We start from the raw sequence: 15,873 nt of genomic DNA on the forward strand, positions 1-15,873 counted from the left end.
TGAGGACAGCCCCGGTTGGTAGGCGTCAGCACTAGGCCCATTTTATAGATGAACAAACTGAGCTCAGAGAGGTTAAGCCACTTGCCCAAGGTCACAGAGTTGAATAGCGGCAGAGTTGGACTTTGAACCCAGGAGTTTGGCCGTCAAATCCAGCGCCCGACCGCGACTATCAGAAAGAGAGTGCGGGAATGAACCCACCAGGCCATCAGTGCTCGCACGGCGGATGCCCGCCTGTCCCCTCTCCTGGCCGCGGGGGCTCGCCGCTGGGACAAAGGCCCTGCGGAGGCCGGACGTGGGCCAGTCAGGTCCGCGCGCCGGGAGGCGGGAGTTGGGACCGGCCCTTTAAGGGGGGCGGGCCGGCGGCGCGGGGGGCGGGCCGGGGGCGGGCCGGAGGCGGGCGGCGGCGGCGGCGGCCGGGCCGGAGGGCGCGCGGAGCGAAGGGCGGCGGCGGCTGCAGCGGCTCGTGCTCGGCCCGGGTTCTGGATCGCGCTCGGCCCCCGGCTCCCGGTCCGCGTCAGCGCGCCCCCTGCATCCCGCGCCTCCAGCCCTCGCGCTCGGCCCCGCAGAGGAGCGGCCATGCCGCCGCGGCGCAGCATCGTGGAGGTGAAGGTACTGGACGTGCAGAAGCGGCGGGTGCCCAACAAGCATTATGTGAGTATCGCGCGGCCCCCACGCCCCCTCGAGCCGGTGCCCTGCTGGGGGCAACCGAGAGCCCCCCGGCTCTGAAAACTTCTGCCTCCTGCTCTTTCTCCCCCACCTCCCCTTCTCTCCCCGCCTCGGCCCTGCTGCTGAGCTGCCCGGGTCTTTCCCGGCTCCTCCCTCTCTCCCCCTCCCCTCCTCTCTTTTGCCCTGTTCCGCTCTTCCACCCGCTCCTCCCGCCTCGCCCCCACCTCGCCTCTTTGCCGCCCCTTCCCCTTGCTCCCTGTGTCCCCTACTCCCGTCCTGCCCTTCCCAAGTCTGGCCCCAGCCGGTGTAGGAAACAGACAGAAAGAGAGAGAGGCGCCAGTTCCCAGGCCGCCCGCCCTGTCCCTCCTTGTCCGGAGGCGCTCAGACCCGCAGTGCCCAGCCACAGGTAGCCCCACCAGGGATCGCCAAGTTGGTTCCCCCCTTTCGGAGGGGCCAGGCCGAGCGGTGAAGGTCTCTGCGAATGGATGCTTTGAGTGCCTGCAGCATGAAAAGGTGCACAAAAAACCCCGGAAAACAAAACCAGTCTCTGCTCCTTCTCTCCAGTAACTTCTGTTTTAAAATGTATTAAAGTTTTCTCCTGGTAGTTCCCTGGCAAAATAGGAATCGTGTTTAGTGCTGGCGACGACTTGAGAAAATGGGCGGGTAGCATCGTTTTGCGGATGGGAAAGCTGAGGCTCCAGGAGACTTCGGGTTCTGGAACAAGGCATTCGGTGTTCCCTGCCTCTGGAACGTGTGCCTGGGGCAGGTGGTGATCCCCTAGATGAGAAATGGTTTCCACGGCGTCTTGAAGCTGAATCTGTGGGTTCAGGGGGCCTCTCAGGGGCCCGAGCTTCTAGGTGGAGGGATAATGGGTCTGTGGGTTGGTGGACCCAGGGGAGGCCTTGGGGAGGCCTCTCTGGAGGAGGGAAGAGGGCTGTGGTGTCTCTGGTGGTGAGAAGGGGGCAGTGGCAGCGCCTAGCTGCAGAGAAGTTAAGCAGGAAGGAAAAAAGAGCAAGAGGGAGGGAAAAAAAAATCCTAACAAAGAAGTATAGAACAATAAAGAGCAAGGGGCGTTGGCTGGCTACATTCAGCGCCTTGACCTCCCAGTAAGTCGTCTTTGGATCTCTTTTCTTAAGAGGCTGCTTCTTATAAAGCAGATCTACAAGCTCTCCATGAACCGTCTGTAAAATTCTGAAAGGAGATTGCCGGGAATCCACTCTGCGCTCCCTGTGAGAAAGGGTGTGCTTTGTGAGCCTGTATTGTTATTGGCTGGGCAGCTAGTTATTTAAGCCTTAGCCAGGCGGTGGGAAGCTGTTTCCTGGACCTGTGGCATCTTTAAATAGGGTGAAGTTTCCCTTGATTCCATAGTTGGGCTAAATTGTCTTTTTTTTTTTTTTTTTTTTTTTTTTTTTTGGTTAACTGTTTCAAATGTTGCCAAATCTGGGTTTCTTGTTTGAGCCTGTTGAGTGTGTAACTGAGTTGCTTCTTTGGTATGAAGATAGTTTTTACCAACATGGCAACGGGAGGCGTTCTCAAATTCTCCATGCCACCTCCCACCGGATCTGTGAGCTGGCAACAGCAGAGTACACGCAGCCACCAAGCACCGGGCATCATCGTCCACTCACACTCTCCTGTCCCCTCTCGTCACACGGCGGTCAAGCACAGGTTCTTAAGCCTACTTGACGGATGAGGAAACTAAGGCTTAGAAAGGTGAGGTCCTACACCGGAAGTCACAGTCAGGGCTGAGCAGGGATGGAAATCAAGTCTGTTCCACCCCCAAAAATGTTGTTCTTCCAGACCACACCGATTTGCAGGTTTCATACCTCAGGGTGTCTCTAAGCAAAGTCCCCTTAAAAACTGCCGTCATTACGGAGTTCCCGTCGTGGCTCAGCAGAAAGGAATCTGACTGGCCTCCATGAGGACACAGGTTCGATCCCTGTCCTCGCTCAGTGGGTTAAGGATCCAGCATTGCTGTGAGCTGTGGTGTAGATCGAAGACACAGCTCAGATCCCACGTGGCTGCGCCTGTGGCGTAGGCCAGCAGCCACAGCTCGGATTCGACCCCTGGGAACCTCCCTATCCGCAGGTACAGCCCTAAAAAGAAGAAAGAACAAAAACAAACAAACAAAAAACTGCCATCATTTGTGACCACTCTGAGGCTTTTCATTCTCTCCTTAGATCCCTGCCTGCCTGTTTTTTAGAGGTTCTGCAGCTTTGAGGGGCATCTTTCTAAGCCTTCAGTCACTTGTTAGGGGCCCCTTCAAACACGTCTCTGAATATTCACATGGATTTGTGTTCAGATTTTGGCGTCATGACTTGCCCAACTCTCAGTTTCCTTGTCTGTAAATGGGGGTAGTGGTGCCCACTTCCTGGGAGAAGGACGTGTGACCAACAGGGTTGACATTCCAGAACCGTTAGATGCCTGTCTCCCTGCCCCGTGGTATCCATGTCACTCTGTTTGGGAACATACCAAAGTCACATGAGGAGGAATTTCACCATGAACTTGTTTTGCTGCATGTGGGTTTAGTCACTCTTTGTGATTCAAGAGGGCCCCCCTCCTTTTGAGCTAGTCTTTTGGGTTCATCAAATGAAGAGGGATGGTGGGTTGACCTGAAGCCCTAGTCATCCACATCCACAGAAAGAGAGAAAATTAAGTGCTGTGATGGCAGGGGACCCACCAGAAACTTCGAGTGACCCTACCCCTGCTCTCAAGCCATACCTGGCCCTGCCACTCTGGGAAGAACGGGCACCGATGCAGCTACTGCCGTGGGCCCGGACTTTTATCCTCCCTTCTGCAGTTGGCCCAGCCACTCTGGAGAGACAGCATGAGCAGGAGAGGTGGACAGCCCTAGGTTCTGCCACTTCCTCCTGTGTGACCTTGAGCTGGTCGATTTACCTCTCTGAGCTTCTATAGTCCGGAAATTGTAAATACTGCCACTACCCTCTGGTGCAGAATTTCTCCTCTCAACACTATTGATATCTTGGGCCAGATCCGTCTTTGTCGTGAGGGCCTATCCTGTGCGTTGTATTCAGCAGCCTCTCTGGTTTCTGCCCGATAGATGCCAGTAGCATCGCCCTCCCATTTATGACAAGCCAGAATGTCTCCTCACGTGTTTCCAGAAGGGCAGTGTTTCCAACCATTGCATGAAAACACACAGGTCAGTTTCAGAGGGTTCCCCACCACCTGCTCCCCATTTGCAGCTGCCTCCCCTCTACCTGCTCACCACTTGGTTGCCTGGGAGGGAACAGGTCACAGGTGCCACACATCTGGTTGGAGAACTACACCTGGAGTTCGGGGCTGCCCATCAGGACTGGGCACCTTGTTCCACCTGAAATGGCATCTGCTCCAGGATCAGGGCACCTATCCTCACTGTGCCTGACCCCGACCTCCTTCAGCTGCAGGCAGAGACATCCTCGATAGGCCCAGGGACAGAACCAGGGACCAGGTCTGGAAAATGCAGGGGCAGGAGCTCCCAGGGCCTCTGAGATCCCCACGGGTGGGTAGGGATTATTGTGGACAATAATATCAACAATATTATTATTTGGAGAGAGCTACCCTGGAGCCACTGTCCTCTGTCTATCTGTTGGCCTTTCTGTGCCAGCATCTCACCTGCCCTGGAGCCTATGGCTTTCTGAATGAATGGAAAGAAGGCTTTCAAGGGCCATACCCTGGGGGACCCTCCCCAGCTGGGTTATCTTCTGGCTTGAGGGGAGGAGGAAGTGCTCCCTGTTTTGCAGATTTTATTTGGATCACCCCATTTCTAGCACTGGAAAGGGATATACAGAAGCCTTGGGGTTAGAAGAGAGTGTCTGGGGAGTTCCCATTGTGGCGCAGCAGAAACAAATCTGACTAGTAACCATGAGGATGTAGGCTCGATCCCTGGTCTCACTCAGTGGGTTGGGGATCCAGCGTTGCTGTGAGGTGGTGTGTAGGTTGCAAACGCAGCTCGGATCCCGAGTTGCTGTGGCTGTGGTGTAGGCCGGCAGCTGTAGCTCAGATTAGATCCCTAGCCTGGGAACCTCCATATGTTGCAGGTGTGGCCCTAAAAAGCAGAGAAAGAGAAGAAGAGAGTGTCCATCAGCTGGGTCCAGGAGATACTGGCTTGCTGTGTCTCGAGGTCTTTAGAGGTTAAGAAGAGCAGGCTGCATAATAGCTGCAATTTAATCCATTGTTGTGGGCCAGGCACTGGATTAAGCCCCCTGTGTGTATTTAGTCATCACAACAGCCCTTTGAAATAGGTACTTTTCCATTCTGTTTGTACATCATTTCAAACACAGAGATGTATAGAATAAGTAAAATACCTGTCTGTTTACCATCCAGCCGTCGGGTCTTTCCATTTTGCCTTACTCATTTCAAATAGCTTCTATTTTTATTTTTTAAGAAATAAAATGTTACAGATGCAGAGCCCCTTGTTTACCCACCCCAACAACCACCCCCCACCAAAACCCAGTATTCTACATTTGGTGCTTATCATTCCCAGGCATGTTTTAAAAATGGACCAATAGACATTTTTTTTCCAGTGGCTTTCCTGACAGATAAATTCACCCATTGTAAGTGTACACAAGCCATTGATTTTTTAAATGAGTGTACAGAGCTGTGCAACCATCATCTCAACCCAATTTTATAACATTTCCGTCACCCCCCAAAATCCCTCGTGCCCTGTGGCAGTCACTCCCCTCCTCACTCAGGCCTCATGTACCTTTTAATGTTTTTACTTTTGGGGGGGGGGCCACACCTGTGGTACATGGATGTTCCTGGGCTAGGTGTCGAATCGGAGCTGTAGCTGCTGGCCTCCGCCACAGCCACAGCAATGCCAGGTACTTAACACCCTGAGCGAGGCCAGGGGTCGAACCTGCGTCCTCCTAGATGCTAGTCGCTTTCATTAACCCCTGAGCCACGATGGGAATTCCTGTTTTTACCTTTTTAGCACCCTCTAACCTTGGATTGAATGTTCTAAAACTGTGTAAAAACAGACTTTTAGGATGCTTTCTTAGAGGTGCTTCCTTGCACATACAGCTGAGGCGGGACTGCAGGGTCTCAGGGTTTGTGCATTTTCACTTGTGCATTTATTTCCCCAGGAGCTGTGACTATGGGTCTTTGCTCTGGGTCCTTGCCTACACTCTGAATTGTCAGACTTGTTAGTGGGTGTGGATAGTATCTCCTGGCCGTGCTTGTTTGCATTTCCCTGCTTGCTAGTAAGGTTGAGCATCTTTTTACATCTTTATCAGCCGTTTGACTTTCATCTTCTGCGAATTGCCTGTTTTATCTCTTGCCTCTTTTTCAATATATTGGGTTGTGGATTATTGATCTGTTAATTGATGAAATTTATTTATGCATTCAGGGTCCTGGTCCTTCAGATAATTACATTAATGTTCCCATTCACTCTTGAGACTGGAGGCTCAGAGAGGTACAGACATATGCCTGAGGTCACACAGCAAGGAGTGGCCGTGTGGGGATTGACATACATCTCTGCAGCCTTGTGATCCCACCCCTGAACCATGAGACAGATGGGTCACTTAAGCTTCCAGGCTCGGGTTTCCCCCTCTGGGCCCTTTAGTCTTATTTGCTCATCCCGGATTGACGAAGCACAGACCACAGCAAGCCCTTACTCATTCTCACTCCAGGGAAGCTCTGGGTTCATTGTGCGCCTGGATGTGCTGCACGCCTAGAAACCTCCCTCTCCACTCGCCAGGCTCCAAGAGCCAAGGGTTTCTCCTCTGAGCAACTGCCTTTCACAGGATGGGTCACACCCTTATTAGGCATCATCGACATTCTTATCTCAGTCTAGGGGAGGCCTCTGGCTGGCAGGCTCAGTGGTCTGAAACAAACTGTGAATCTGCTGCCCAAATTAGCTACATTCCATTTTCCGGTCCCCAGTTGCCTCCCCCCTAGCCATCCTAGCACCCCCTTAGCCATCCTAGCACTCCCTTTTGCAGAAACATGCAGGTCAGGCCAGCAAACTTGAGTGGAAAGAACTTGGGTATCAGTGACAAACATTCCTGCATTCAAGTTCTGCATGGTCTTTGGTGACTCACTTAACCCCCAGCCTTAGTTTGTTTTTTCTTTTCTCTTTTTTCTTTTTTTTGGGGGAGGGGGGGACTGCTTCTGAGACATGTGAAAGTTCCCAGGCTAGGGATCGAACCCATACCACAGCAGCCACCCAAGTCACTGAAGTGATGACACTAGGTCCTTAACCCACTGTGCCCCAAGGAAACTCGGAGCCTTAGTTTCTGTATCTATAAAATGAGGACCGTGTCTTCCTTCTAAGCGGATTGTGTGCTGGTTTAGATAATGTATGCACGCAATCCATTCTCCATCCCTCCTGCTGGGGAATAAATGCCAGCTCCTAGCACATTTCTTATGGACCATTCCCTCATGATGAAAGAACTTGGCTTTGAGTCCTCTTCCTGAACCCCTGAGCTGGGTCACCCTGCAGACAAGCTCCTTGAGCTCCTCTAAAATGGGGGCAGTGGGAATTGCCTGGTAGCGCATCAGGTTAAGGATCCGGTGTTGTCACTGATGCGTTGCAAGTTTGATCCCTGGCTCAGGAACTTCCGCATGCTACAGGTGTGGACCAAAAAAAATGGGAGCAGTAATAGTGCTTACCTGTCAGGAGAGGGCGATTCTCACATACTGCCCAGCCTGATGCCTCCTGTCTTAAAGGCACACAATCGATGGTGGTCATGAAAACTGGTATTAATGATAAGAGCCGTGAGCCACATCTCTGCCTCTCTCCTGCCTACCACCCTGGGGGCCCGTATGTGTTTTCCTTACTCTTTCATTCATGAGGCATGTAGAGGGTGCAGCCTCCAGGCTGGACACCTGCTGCCCTGGGATAGGCGTGTGAGCAAGGCAGAGCCTGCCTGCCTCCTCTGCAGGTGGGTCCTGGTCCCGTGCCCCGCCTGCGTCGCAGAGAGGTAGCACCCTCAGTAGGCATTAAGACCCCGCAGGTCGGTTTTTAAAAAATGACTGTTGCTTTCTTCTGATTAAAAACCAGAGGACCTTGTCAGGCGCGCTGTGCCATCCTGATCCGTCTGGGCCAGGGTTCCAGGGCACCAGGCCCCTCACCTCACCTGCTGGGTCATCCTCAACCTGTTACACTCTTACACCCAGCTCCTGCAGTTGTGAGGGTCAAAGGGCATGGGTTGGCTAGCATCTCTTCGGATTTACTTAAATGTCGCTTGAGTTCAAACATTGTTTCTGTGCCATTCCATGCTTCCCATAAGCAGGGGAGGTACGCCAGACAGTGTGGGTTCAAATCCCTGCTCTGCCACCCACCAGCAGTGTGACCTCAGACAAATTAGTTACGCTTTCTACACCTCAGTTTCCTCACCTGTAAAATGGGAATGATGATAGTTCTAGTTTCATAGGGCTGGTGTGAGAATTGAATGGGCCTGGCCTAGAGGAAGGGCTCAGAAACTATGAGCCGTATTAGGAGTGTACACATGTAGAATCATTTATGATAGTAAAAGTTGGGAACCACTTAAATACCCATCAGTAGAGAACAAGATGAGTAAAACATCCTAAATCCACGTGCTAGAATGCCATCGAGATGGCAGAAATGCATTCCATCTTCGGTCACAGGAATATTCAATCGTAAAAGCTGGTGGCAAGACTTCGTGCCCAGGCTGACTCCCATCTGCTTACACATGCAGGCTGGAAATCTGCATCTGTGAAGGCACAGAAGTATAGCTGATAAGATATATGTCACTTTTTTTTGAATCGTCTGTGCATTTCTCTGTTTTCCAAATGTTCTGCGTGGATCATGTATTCCTGCTTTTAGTACAAATTTAAAAAACAGCGCATGCTCATTTTAAAGGAGGAGCAGCGCCAAACTGTGGCGGCTCCAGCCAGGTGCCCACACCCTGCCACCCAGTCCTGTCCTGAAGCAGCAGAATTCTCTAGTTCCTCTGAGAGCCGGTCCTCCCCAGGTAGGTGCTGGCCTCTGAGACTCTCCCTAGTTCCTGCCCCAGAGCCAAGGCTCTGGATGTAGCTTTCAAGTCCTCAAGCCCAAGAAGTGGCAAAAGATGAGTTTAAAATACTACAAGGGGAGTTCCTGTTGTGGCTTCGTTGGTTAGGAACCCAGCTATTATCCATAAGGACGTGGGTTCGATCCCTGACCTCGCTTAGTGGATTAAGGATCTGGTGTTGCTCTGAGCTGTGCTATAGGTCACAGCTGTGGCTCAGATCCCACACTGCTGTGGCTGAGGTGTAGGTCAGCAGCTGTAGCTCCAATTTGACCCCTAACCTGGAAACTTCCATATGCTGCAGGTTCAGCCATAAAAAAATTTTTTTTAATTAAAAAATAATAATAAAATGAGGGAAGGAAGGCCCAAGCAAATGCTTTCTTTCCTAGTCGAAAGGCCCCTCCCTCCCATTGCGCTTGGATCTGAGTAGGTTGGAAAGAGTTCTGTGCTCTGCACCCCAAGGTCAAGGGTGCGGCCATTCAGGTTAGAGGTGAGCCCCACACCCCACTCCCCCGGGCAGACCATCCATCTGCTTGTCACCCACCTGGAGGTGCAGCGGAGTCAGCACACAGCATGGTTGTCACACTGCCAAAAAAAGGCCTAGGAGACGGCTCCGTTCTCTGTACTTCTCATCCAGGACACTCATATCCTGTTGCAAATCAGGCAGGCTTTTTTCCTTGGAGAAAGCTGTGCTGGGGGAATGGTCTTGCTTGGTGTGACTCAGTTTTCTCCTTCCCCTTGGAGGTCAAGGCCAGCTGTGCGTCACTGCAGCTGTAGGAAAGGGAGCCTCCGGCTGAGCATGCTGTCAGCCTGGTGGGCACAAGGGGTGAGGTGTGACCACCCTTGGCCCGAAAGAGAAGATGAGGCTTGTTCAGAGGCCATGTGGCTGGAAGGTTGCGAGGGTGGCTTCTGTGCCCAGAGCCTGGGTTCTGGTGTGGTTCTGTCAGCCACCTGCTGTTGGCCCCGAGCTTTCTCCCCCTGGGAAGTGGCTGGCTTTGGTGGGGAAATTAAATTAGCTTTTGTGCCCGATGCCCAGGGGCACGGTGCTGCTGGGACAGCTGTCCTTGGAGCTTCCCGGCTGGGGTAATACCCAGAGACTGGGGCCCTGTTGTCCCTTCCCAGAGAGGTCATCAGACCCTGAGTGGGGCTGGCATCCTGCCCCCTGCAGGACGTGGGAACTGGCTGATGTGATAGACTCCGGAGGCCTGGCAAGTGGGCCCATGGGCAGGGGCTGGTGTAGTGCATCCTTAGGGGCTCTGCTGGGCACCCACGGGCCCGAGCTTTGCCACAAACCATCCCTCCTCTACCCCATTCTCCAAACTACAGGGTGTTCTTGCCTCACACTTGCTGGCCCGGAGCCTTCTTCTGACTGTGAGGGGAAAAGGAACTAGAGGTACAGGTGGTGTCTGTGTGTGTGTGTGTGTGTGTGTGTGTGTGTACACAGAGCTCTCCCACCTGCTTCTGCAGGCCCCTCCTGGGCCACCCCAGGACTTAGGCTGCCAGGTTTACCAAATGAAAATACAGGATGCCCAGTGAAATTTGAATTTCAGATAAACAGGTAATATCTGGGGCATAGTTATATTTTAAAAGTATTCATTGTTTATTTGAAATTCGGATTTCACTGGACATCCTGTACTTATCTGGCAGTGCTGTCAAAACGACCACTCTCAATAAAACAATAACCAAGAAACCTTCCTAGGGTTCCCGGTGTGGCTCAGCGGTAATCTACCCGATGAGTATCCATGAGGATGAAGGTTTGATCCCTGGCCCCACTCAGTGGGTTAAGGATCCAGTGAAGATCACAGGCCTGGCTTGGATCCTGTGTTGCTGTGGCTGTGGTGTAGGCTGGCAGCTACAGCTCCAATTCGGCGCCTAGCCTGGGAACTTCCATATGCCACAGGTGCGGCCCTAAAAAGACGAAGAAAGGAAGGAAGGAAGGAATGAAAAGAAAGAGACCCTCCTTCCTACCTTATAATATGAACAGTGTTTCCTGGGAATTCACTGAACAGATATAAGTCCCTCCAGGAGCCAGGCACTTTTAAGCACAAGGATGACACAGATGTATGCAAAGCAGGGAATTCAGACCTCGAGGAGGTCAAGTGCCCTGAAGGACAGGTAGACAAGGAGTTTCAGGGCTCATCTGGGACTTGGGAATGAGCAGAGGCCTGTGCCCTTGGGTTCTGGAAGTTAGAGAAGGCGGCGCAGCAGAGGTGACCCAAGGCTGATCTAGAGCACAGGAGGGGTGCTGCCCAGTGGAGAAGGGGAAGGAGGATTTCAGGCTGAGAGAATGGGAGAGCGAGGAAACGGAAACTCTAGCCTGTGGCATGTTTGGAAAAAGCAGGAAAGATTTCACTGATGGAGATGGAGCCTGATGGGTGAGTGGCAGCCCCAGGGATCTGGGGGCTCCTGACTAGGCCAAGAGCCATAAAAGAATAGAAAGCCCCACCCTCTTGACTCCACCCTCAAGAAGGCTGTGACCCCTGGCTCAGGACCAGAGCTGTCCAAGATGGAATCTGGAGTGCTTGGGTGGAGCTGGTACTCAGGGAAACTCCCCCGCCCCCACCCCTGTTTTTTGCTCTTTAGGGCCACACCTAAGGCATATGGAAGTTCCAAGGCTAGGGGTTGAATCGGAGCCATAGCCGCCAACCTACATCACAGCCAGAGCAACACCAGATCCAAGCTGTATTTGCAACCCACACCACAGCTCATGGCAATGCTGGATCCTTAACCCACTGAGCAAGGTCAGGGATCAAACCCACATCCTCATGGATACTGGTCATATTTGTTTCCCCTGAGCCATGATGGGAACTCTTTTTTTTTTTTTTTTTGTATTTTTAGGGCCTCACCAGTGGCATATGGAGGTTCCCAAGCTAGGGGTTGAATCGGAGCTATAGCTGCTGGCCTATAGCAACACAGGATCTGAGCCGCATCTGCAACCTTACCACAGCTCACAGCAACGTCGGATCCTTAATCCACTGAGCAAGGTGAAGGATCAAACCTGCGTCCTCCTGGATGCTAGTCAGATTCATTTCTGCTGAGCCTCGATGGGGATTCTGACACTCCCCTGTCTTGATGGGCAGGCAGGAAGGCCTTTCACAGGAGACTAGAGAGGCCAGACAGACACACCTGGCTGAAGGGAGAGAGCACCTGCCCGCAGGAGGACTGTGTGCAGACAGTGATGATGCAGTTAGGTGGGGGAGGATAGGAAAAATTAGAGGGGACTCTGAAAACCAGTAGGAGTTCTCAAATTTGGGAGAGATTAAATAGCTCCAGGTTTGTTTTGCTCTCAGAACTTAATCATCATTTATTATTATTATTATTGAATAGCTGTCATTTATTTGAATGCTTCTTATATGCTCAAGGCTTTTCGTGCTTTATGTCACTGAATCTGAGCAGCAGCTCCACCTAGTAAGGAGTAGGAGGATTCTTGGGTTGCACGTGACAGAAATAAGTTAAGCTGGTGGAAATGTGTTGGGAAGATGGCCCTGGCAGAACCGAGGGGAAGGCTCAACCCCTGCACACAGAAGGATTTGGTCCGTTGGAGCTATCCAGGAGGTAGAGACTGCCAGTGGGCATCAGAGCATCACCGGAAGCAGGCAGCTGCTCCATCCCTCAGTCCCTTTGGCCACTCAGGAGTCCAGTTCCAGGAAAAGAGAATCTGATTGGCCCAGCCAGGTCACCTGACCATCCTTTGGCCAGGCGAGGGCAGGACACCTTGATGGACAGTCACAATGAAATTGCCAGTAGTCATAGGAGATTCAGGGCACTGTTGTTGGAAGAAGAGAGCCCGGAGCCTGGACAGGTAGAAACAGTAGATGTCTGCTACATAGTTACTGTCGTTAGCCCATCTCCCAGATGTGGAAACTGAGGCTTAGAAAGATGTAGTACTTTGCCCAGGATCATACGCAGCTTTATTACCCAGCATTGAGTGTAAAGAAGGGTAGAGTCAACTCATCCCCCGGACTTGAAGGGAAACTTCGCCTTGCAGCACATAAGGATACTCTTTTCTGTTCTTCTTAATGAAGCAGAATTGTGTGGACCCCCTGCCTACTGTACTAGCAAAGAAAGCCAGAAACCCACACAGTGACGTCACCATTTCCTGCCCCCCAGCCAAGGTGTGAATCAGCAGCCTGTGGCTTCAGGCCACCCTTGGCTGCCAGTCAGTTGCACAGATGTGGATTTATCATCTGTTCTGGGCCAGGCCTGGCCCCAAGCCCAAGAGAGGCTAAGATGACCGGGCAGCCTTTGTCCTCACAGAGGTCACCATCTGTTCGGAAGATGTCACCAAAGCATGAGGGCTATGGTAGGCCTGACGTGGGGCTGGGGGATAGGCCAGGGGTCTGAGGCCTGGCCTGCGCATTCCTGCTAGGACAGAGAGGTGGCGCTCTGAGCTGGGGTCCAAAGGAGATGGGGAGTTTCCTGGTGGTCCAGCGGTGGTTAAGGATTCAGCAGCGTAGTCACTGCTGTGGCTCGGATCTGATCTCTGGCCCAAGAACTTTTGCGTGCCACAGGCACAGCCCCCCCAAAAATTAAAAATTAAAAAGGAGATGGCTACTCTGGGACAGGGAAACCCATCATTAACAGAGAAATTCTTAAAATGGGTAGAATTCAGAGGGTCCTTGAACTTGGAAGGGGAAAGAGTACATTTTTATTCTTACTAACCTCCAACCACAATTTTTCCACTGTGAATGAAGGCGGCGGCCCTCAGTGGCACTAGTAATACCTGTGACTTTGTCACTGGTGGAAATTCACCGATGTTTTCATGTCACTTTTCACTTGTTGCGTAGATCCCAATAGATCCTTTTTACTCATTACTGGTTCAGAATTGTGCCGTTGCTTAACCTACTTCTAGTTTTGTTATTTACTGCATTATTAAAGTGTGCATATATTTATAATTTTATTTTTTAAACATTTTAATTTCAATTTAATATTAGTTTCATTTGGAATATGATATGCTTTATTTTATTCATTTTTAAACAATTTTGGGAAGGGGAATATAGATTTTGTCAGATTGCCTAATGGCTCCATGGCACACACATTGCGCGCGCGCACACCTGCACACACACACACGCGCAAAACGGTGAAAGATTTCTGGGTGGAAGTTTCAGAGGTTGGGCTTGGAAGCCAGATGGCATGGATTTGTCAATAACTGGCGGAATGTGTGACCTTAGTAAATGACTTAACTTCTGGGCCTCAGTTTCTTCACCTGTAAAATGAGTGTAAGAATAGTACCTACTCAGAGTTCCCGTCGTGGCTCAGTGGCTAATGAATCCGACTAGGAACCATGAGGTTGCCGGCTCGATTCCTGGCCTTGCTCAGTGGGTTAAGGATCCAGCCTTGCCGTGAGCTGTGGTGTAGGTCGCAGATGCAGTTCAGATCCATCATTGCTGTGGCTGTGGCGTAGGCCAGCGGCTGCAGCTCCGATTAGACCCCTAGCCTGGGAACCTCCATATGCCACGGGTGTGGCCCTAGAAAAGGCAGAAAAGACAAAAAAAAAAAAAAAATAGTACCTACCATGGGTTTTTTCATGTAAAGGATTTACAGCAGTGCCTGGCACCTAAAAGTCCTGAATAAATAGTTACCTCCAAGTATTACATTATCTTTGCTGTCGTCATCACTACCATTTCCTGACTAGTGATACGCATTTTAAATAAGCAACCGCAAATGATAGAAGGCAGGTGGTCTGGAATGACCACTCTTTAGAAACATGCCCTAAATGGACGAGTCCAGGTTGCAGCCGTAAGATCTAAAAGCCGTTTTCCCCAAAGGCTTATCCATTTGGATATTTAGCAGTGCAGTAATTAAAACAATATTGAAAATAGCCTAAATATTTATCATTGGAGGCAGGATTAAATAAATGATATGTAGCCTTACAGCCTTACTGTCAGGAAGCCTTGAAAAATGGTTTGTTCCAAGAATGTTTAATGAAATGGGGAGATGCTCGCCATATAACGCAAGTGGAAAAGACGCATCATTTGTGTGATGTGATCTTAATTTCCTAAACCACTTCGACATATAGAAAAAGGATCTGGGAAAAAACTATGCCTAAGGCTTCGGCTCTGGTGGTAGAAACATAGATGGCTCAGCCTCTGCCCGAGACTTTATTACCAGCCGGATGGAACAGGTTACTTCACCTCCCTGGGTCTTACTTTCCACCCCTGCTGAGTGGAAACAGTAAGGCAGTGTAGCCTCATAGGAAACACTTTGAAACCATTGGCGGTGGCGAGCAGTGACATTGTTTTACTTTGTATTGTATTTTCATGTTTTATCCCAGGTTTCTCTGGAGGAGAGGGAACAGTGTGGGATGGCGGAGTCTGGAAAGCTTCCTGGAGGGAGGGAGAAGGAAGGGACCCTGCTTCCTTGGCTCCCTTTTTTCCTGTCTCGTAGAGCTGTTTCTAAAGCACCAGAGAGTGGAGTTCCCTTGTGGTGCAGCGGGTTAAGGGTCCAGCATTGTCACAGCAGAGGCTTGGGCTTGGGTCGCTGCTGCGGCGCAGGTTCAATCCTTGGCTCGGGAACTTCTGCATGCCTTGGGAGTGGCCAAAAATCAAAATAAAAAGGTAAACCACAAGAGACTGGCAGAAAAGTCCACACAGGTCACACGAGGCTAGGAGGATTAGTCGGGTGAGAAGCCCAGCAGGGCATGAGCACAGGGGTAGCCAAGGAACCCGCAGAACCACACATGGTTTCATGTGGGGAAAAAGGCTTCTTTGCTGTACTAAATTTGGAACCCACGTATGCAGCCCCAACCTAATCTGGTGCAGGAATCCCTACTTCCCTTATGATGCTCCTAATGGGTGGCCGTCCCCAGGGTTTGTAAGCTCAGCCCCTCTGCGTTCTCATCTAGTTCTTTCCCCCTCCTTCTTCATGTCCCCAAGCCCAGTGGGACAGAATGACGAAGGTGCACTTAAGGGGAGGGGGCAGTCGTTTAGGGGGTATCCCAGACCGTCACAGGCGGCCTCTTTCTGCCTGCCGCCCAGTGAAGACACGCAGCTTTGAGGCTGACGTTCCTAGTGGACCAAGCCCATGTCAGTGCTCACACATTGGGTCTAGTTGTCTGTTAACTTGTCTTCTCTCTCCTGAGCCCCCAAGTCCCCCGTAGTCCAGGGCTCCACCAGAACAGGTGCCTAACGTGTTCCCTGAATGAAACCATGACTTCCTGGGCCCTTTCTATCCCCAGGTCCCATGATTCTAGGGTGTTGGCCATTGATGGCGTCCTTCAGCTGAGACAGAATCAGATTCC

At 51.4% G+C, this 15,873-nt stretch overlaps 1 protein-coding gene across 1 annotated transcript in view; it reads left to right on the plus strand.

The window, feature by feature from the left end:
• Positions 436-15,873, plus strand: part of SH3PXD2B (SH3 and PX domains 2B) — a 125,605-nt gene continuing 110,167 nt past the window's right edge. The window contains 1 exon segment of the mRNA XM_021077089.1: positions 436-651. Within this exon segment, the coding sequence (XP_020932748.1) occupies positions 577-651 (75 nt within the window). The 5' untranslated portion in view covers positions 436-576.

Source organism: Sus scrofa, chromosome 16, assembly GCF_000003025.6.
Source record: "Sus scrofa isolate TJ Tabasco breed Duroc chromosome 16, Sscrofa11.1, whole genome shotgun sequence".
In the NCBI taxonomy this organism is placed as follows: Eukaryota; Metazoa; Chordata; class Mammalia; order Artiodactyla; family Suidae; genus Sus; species Sus scrofa.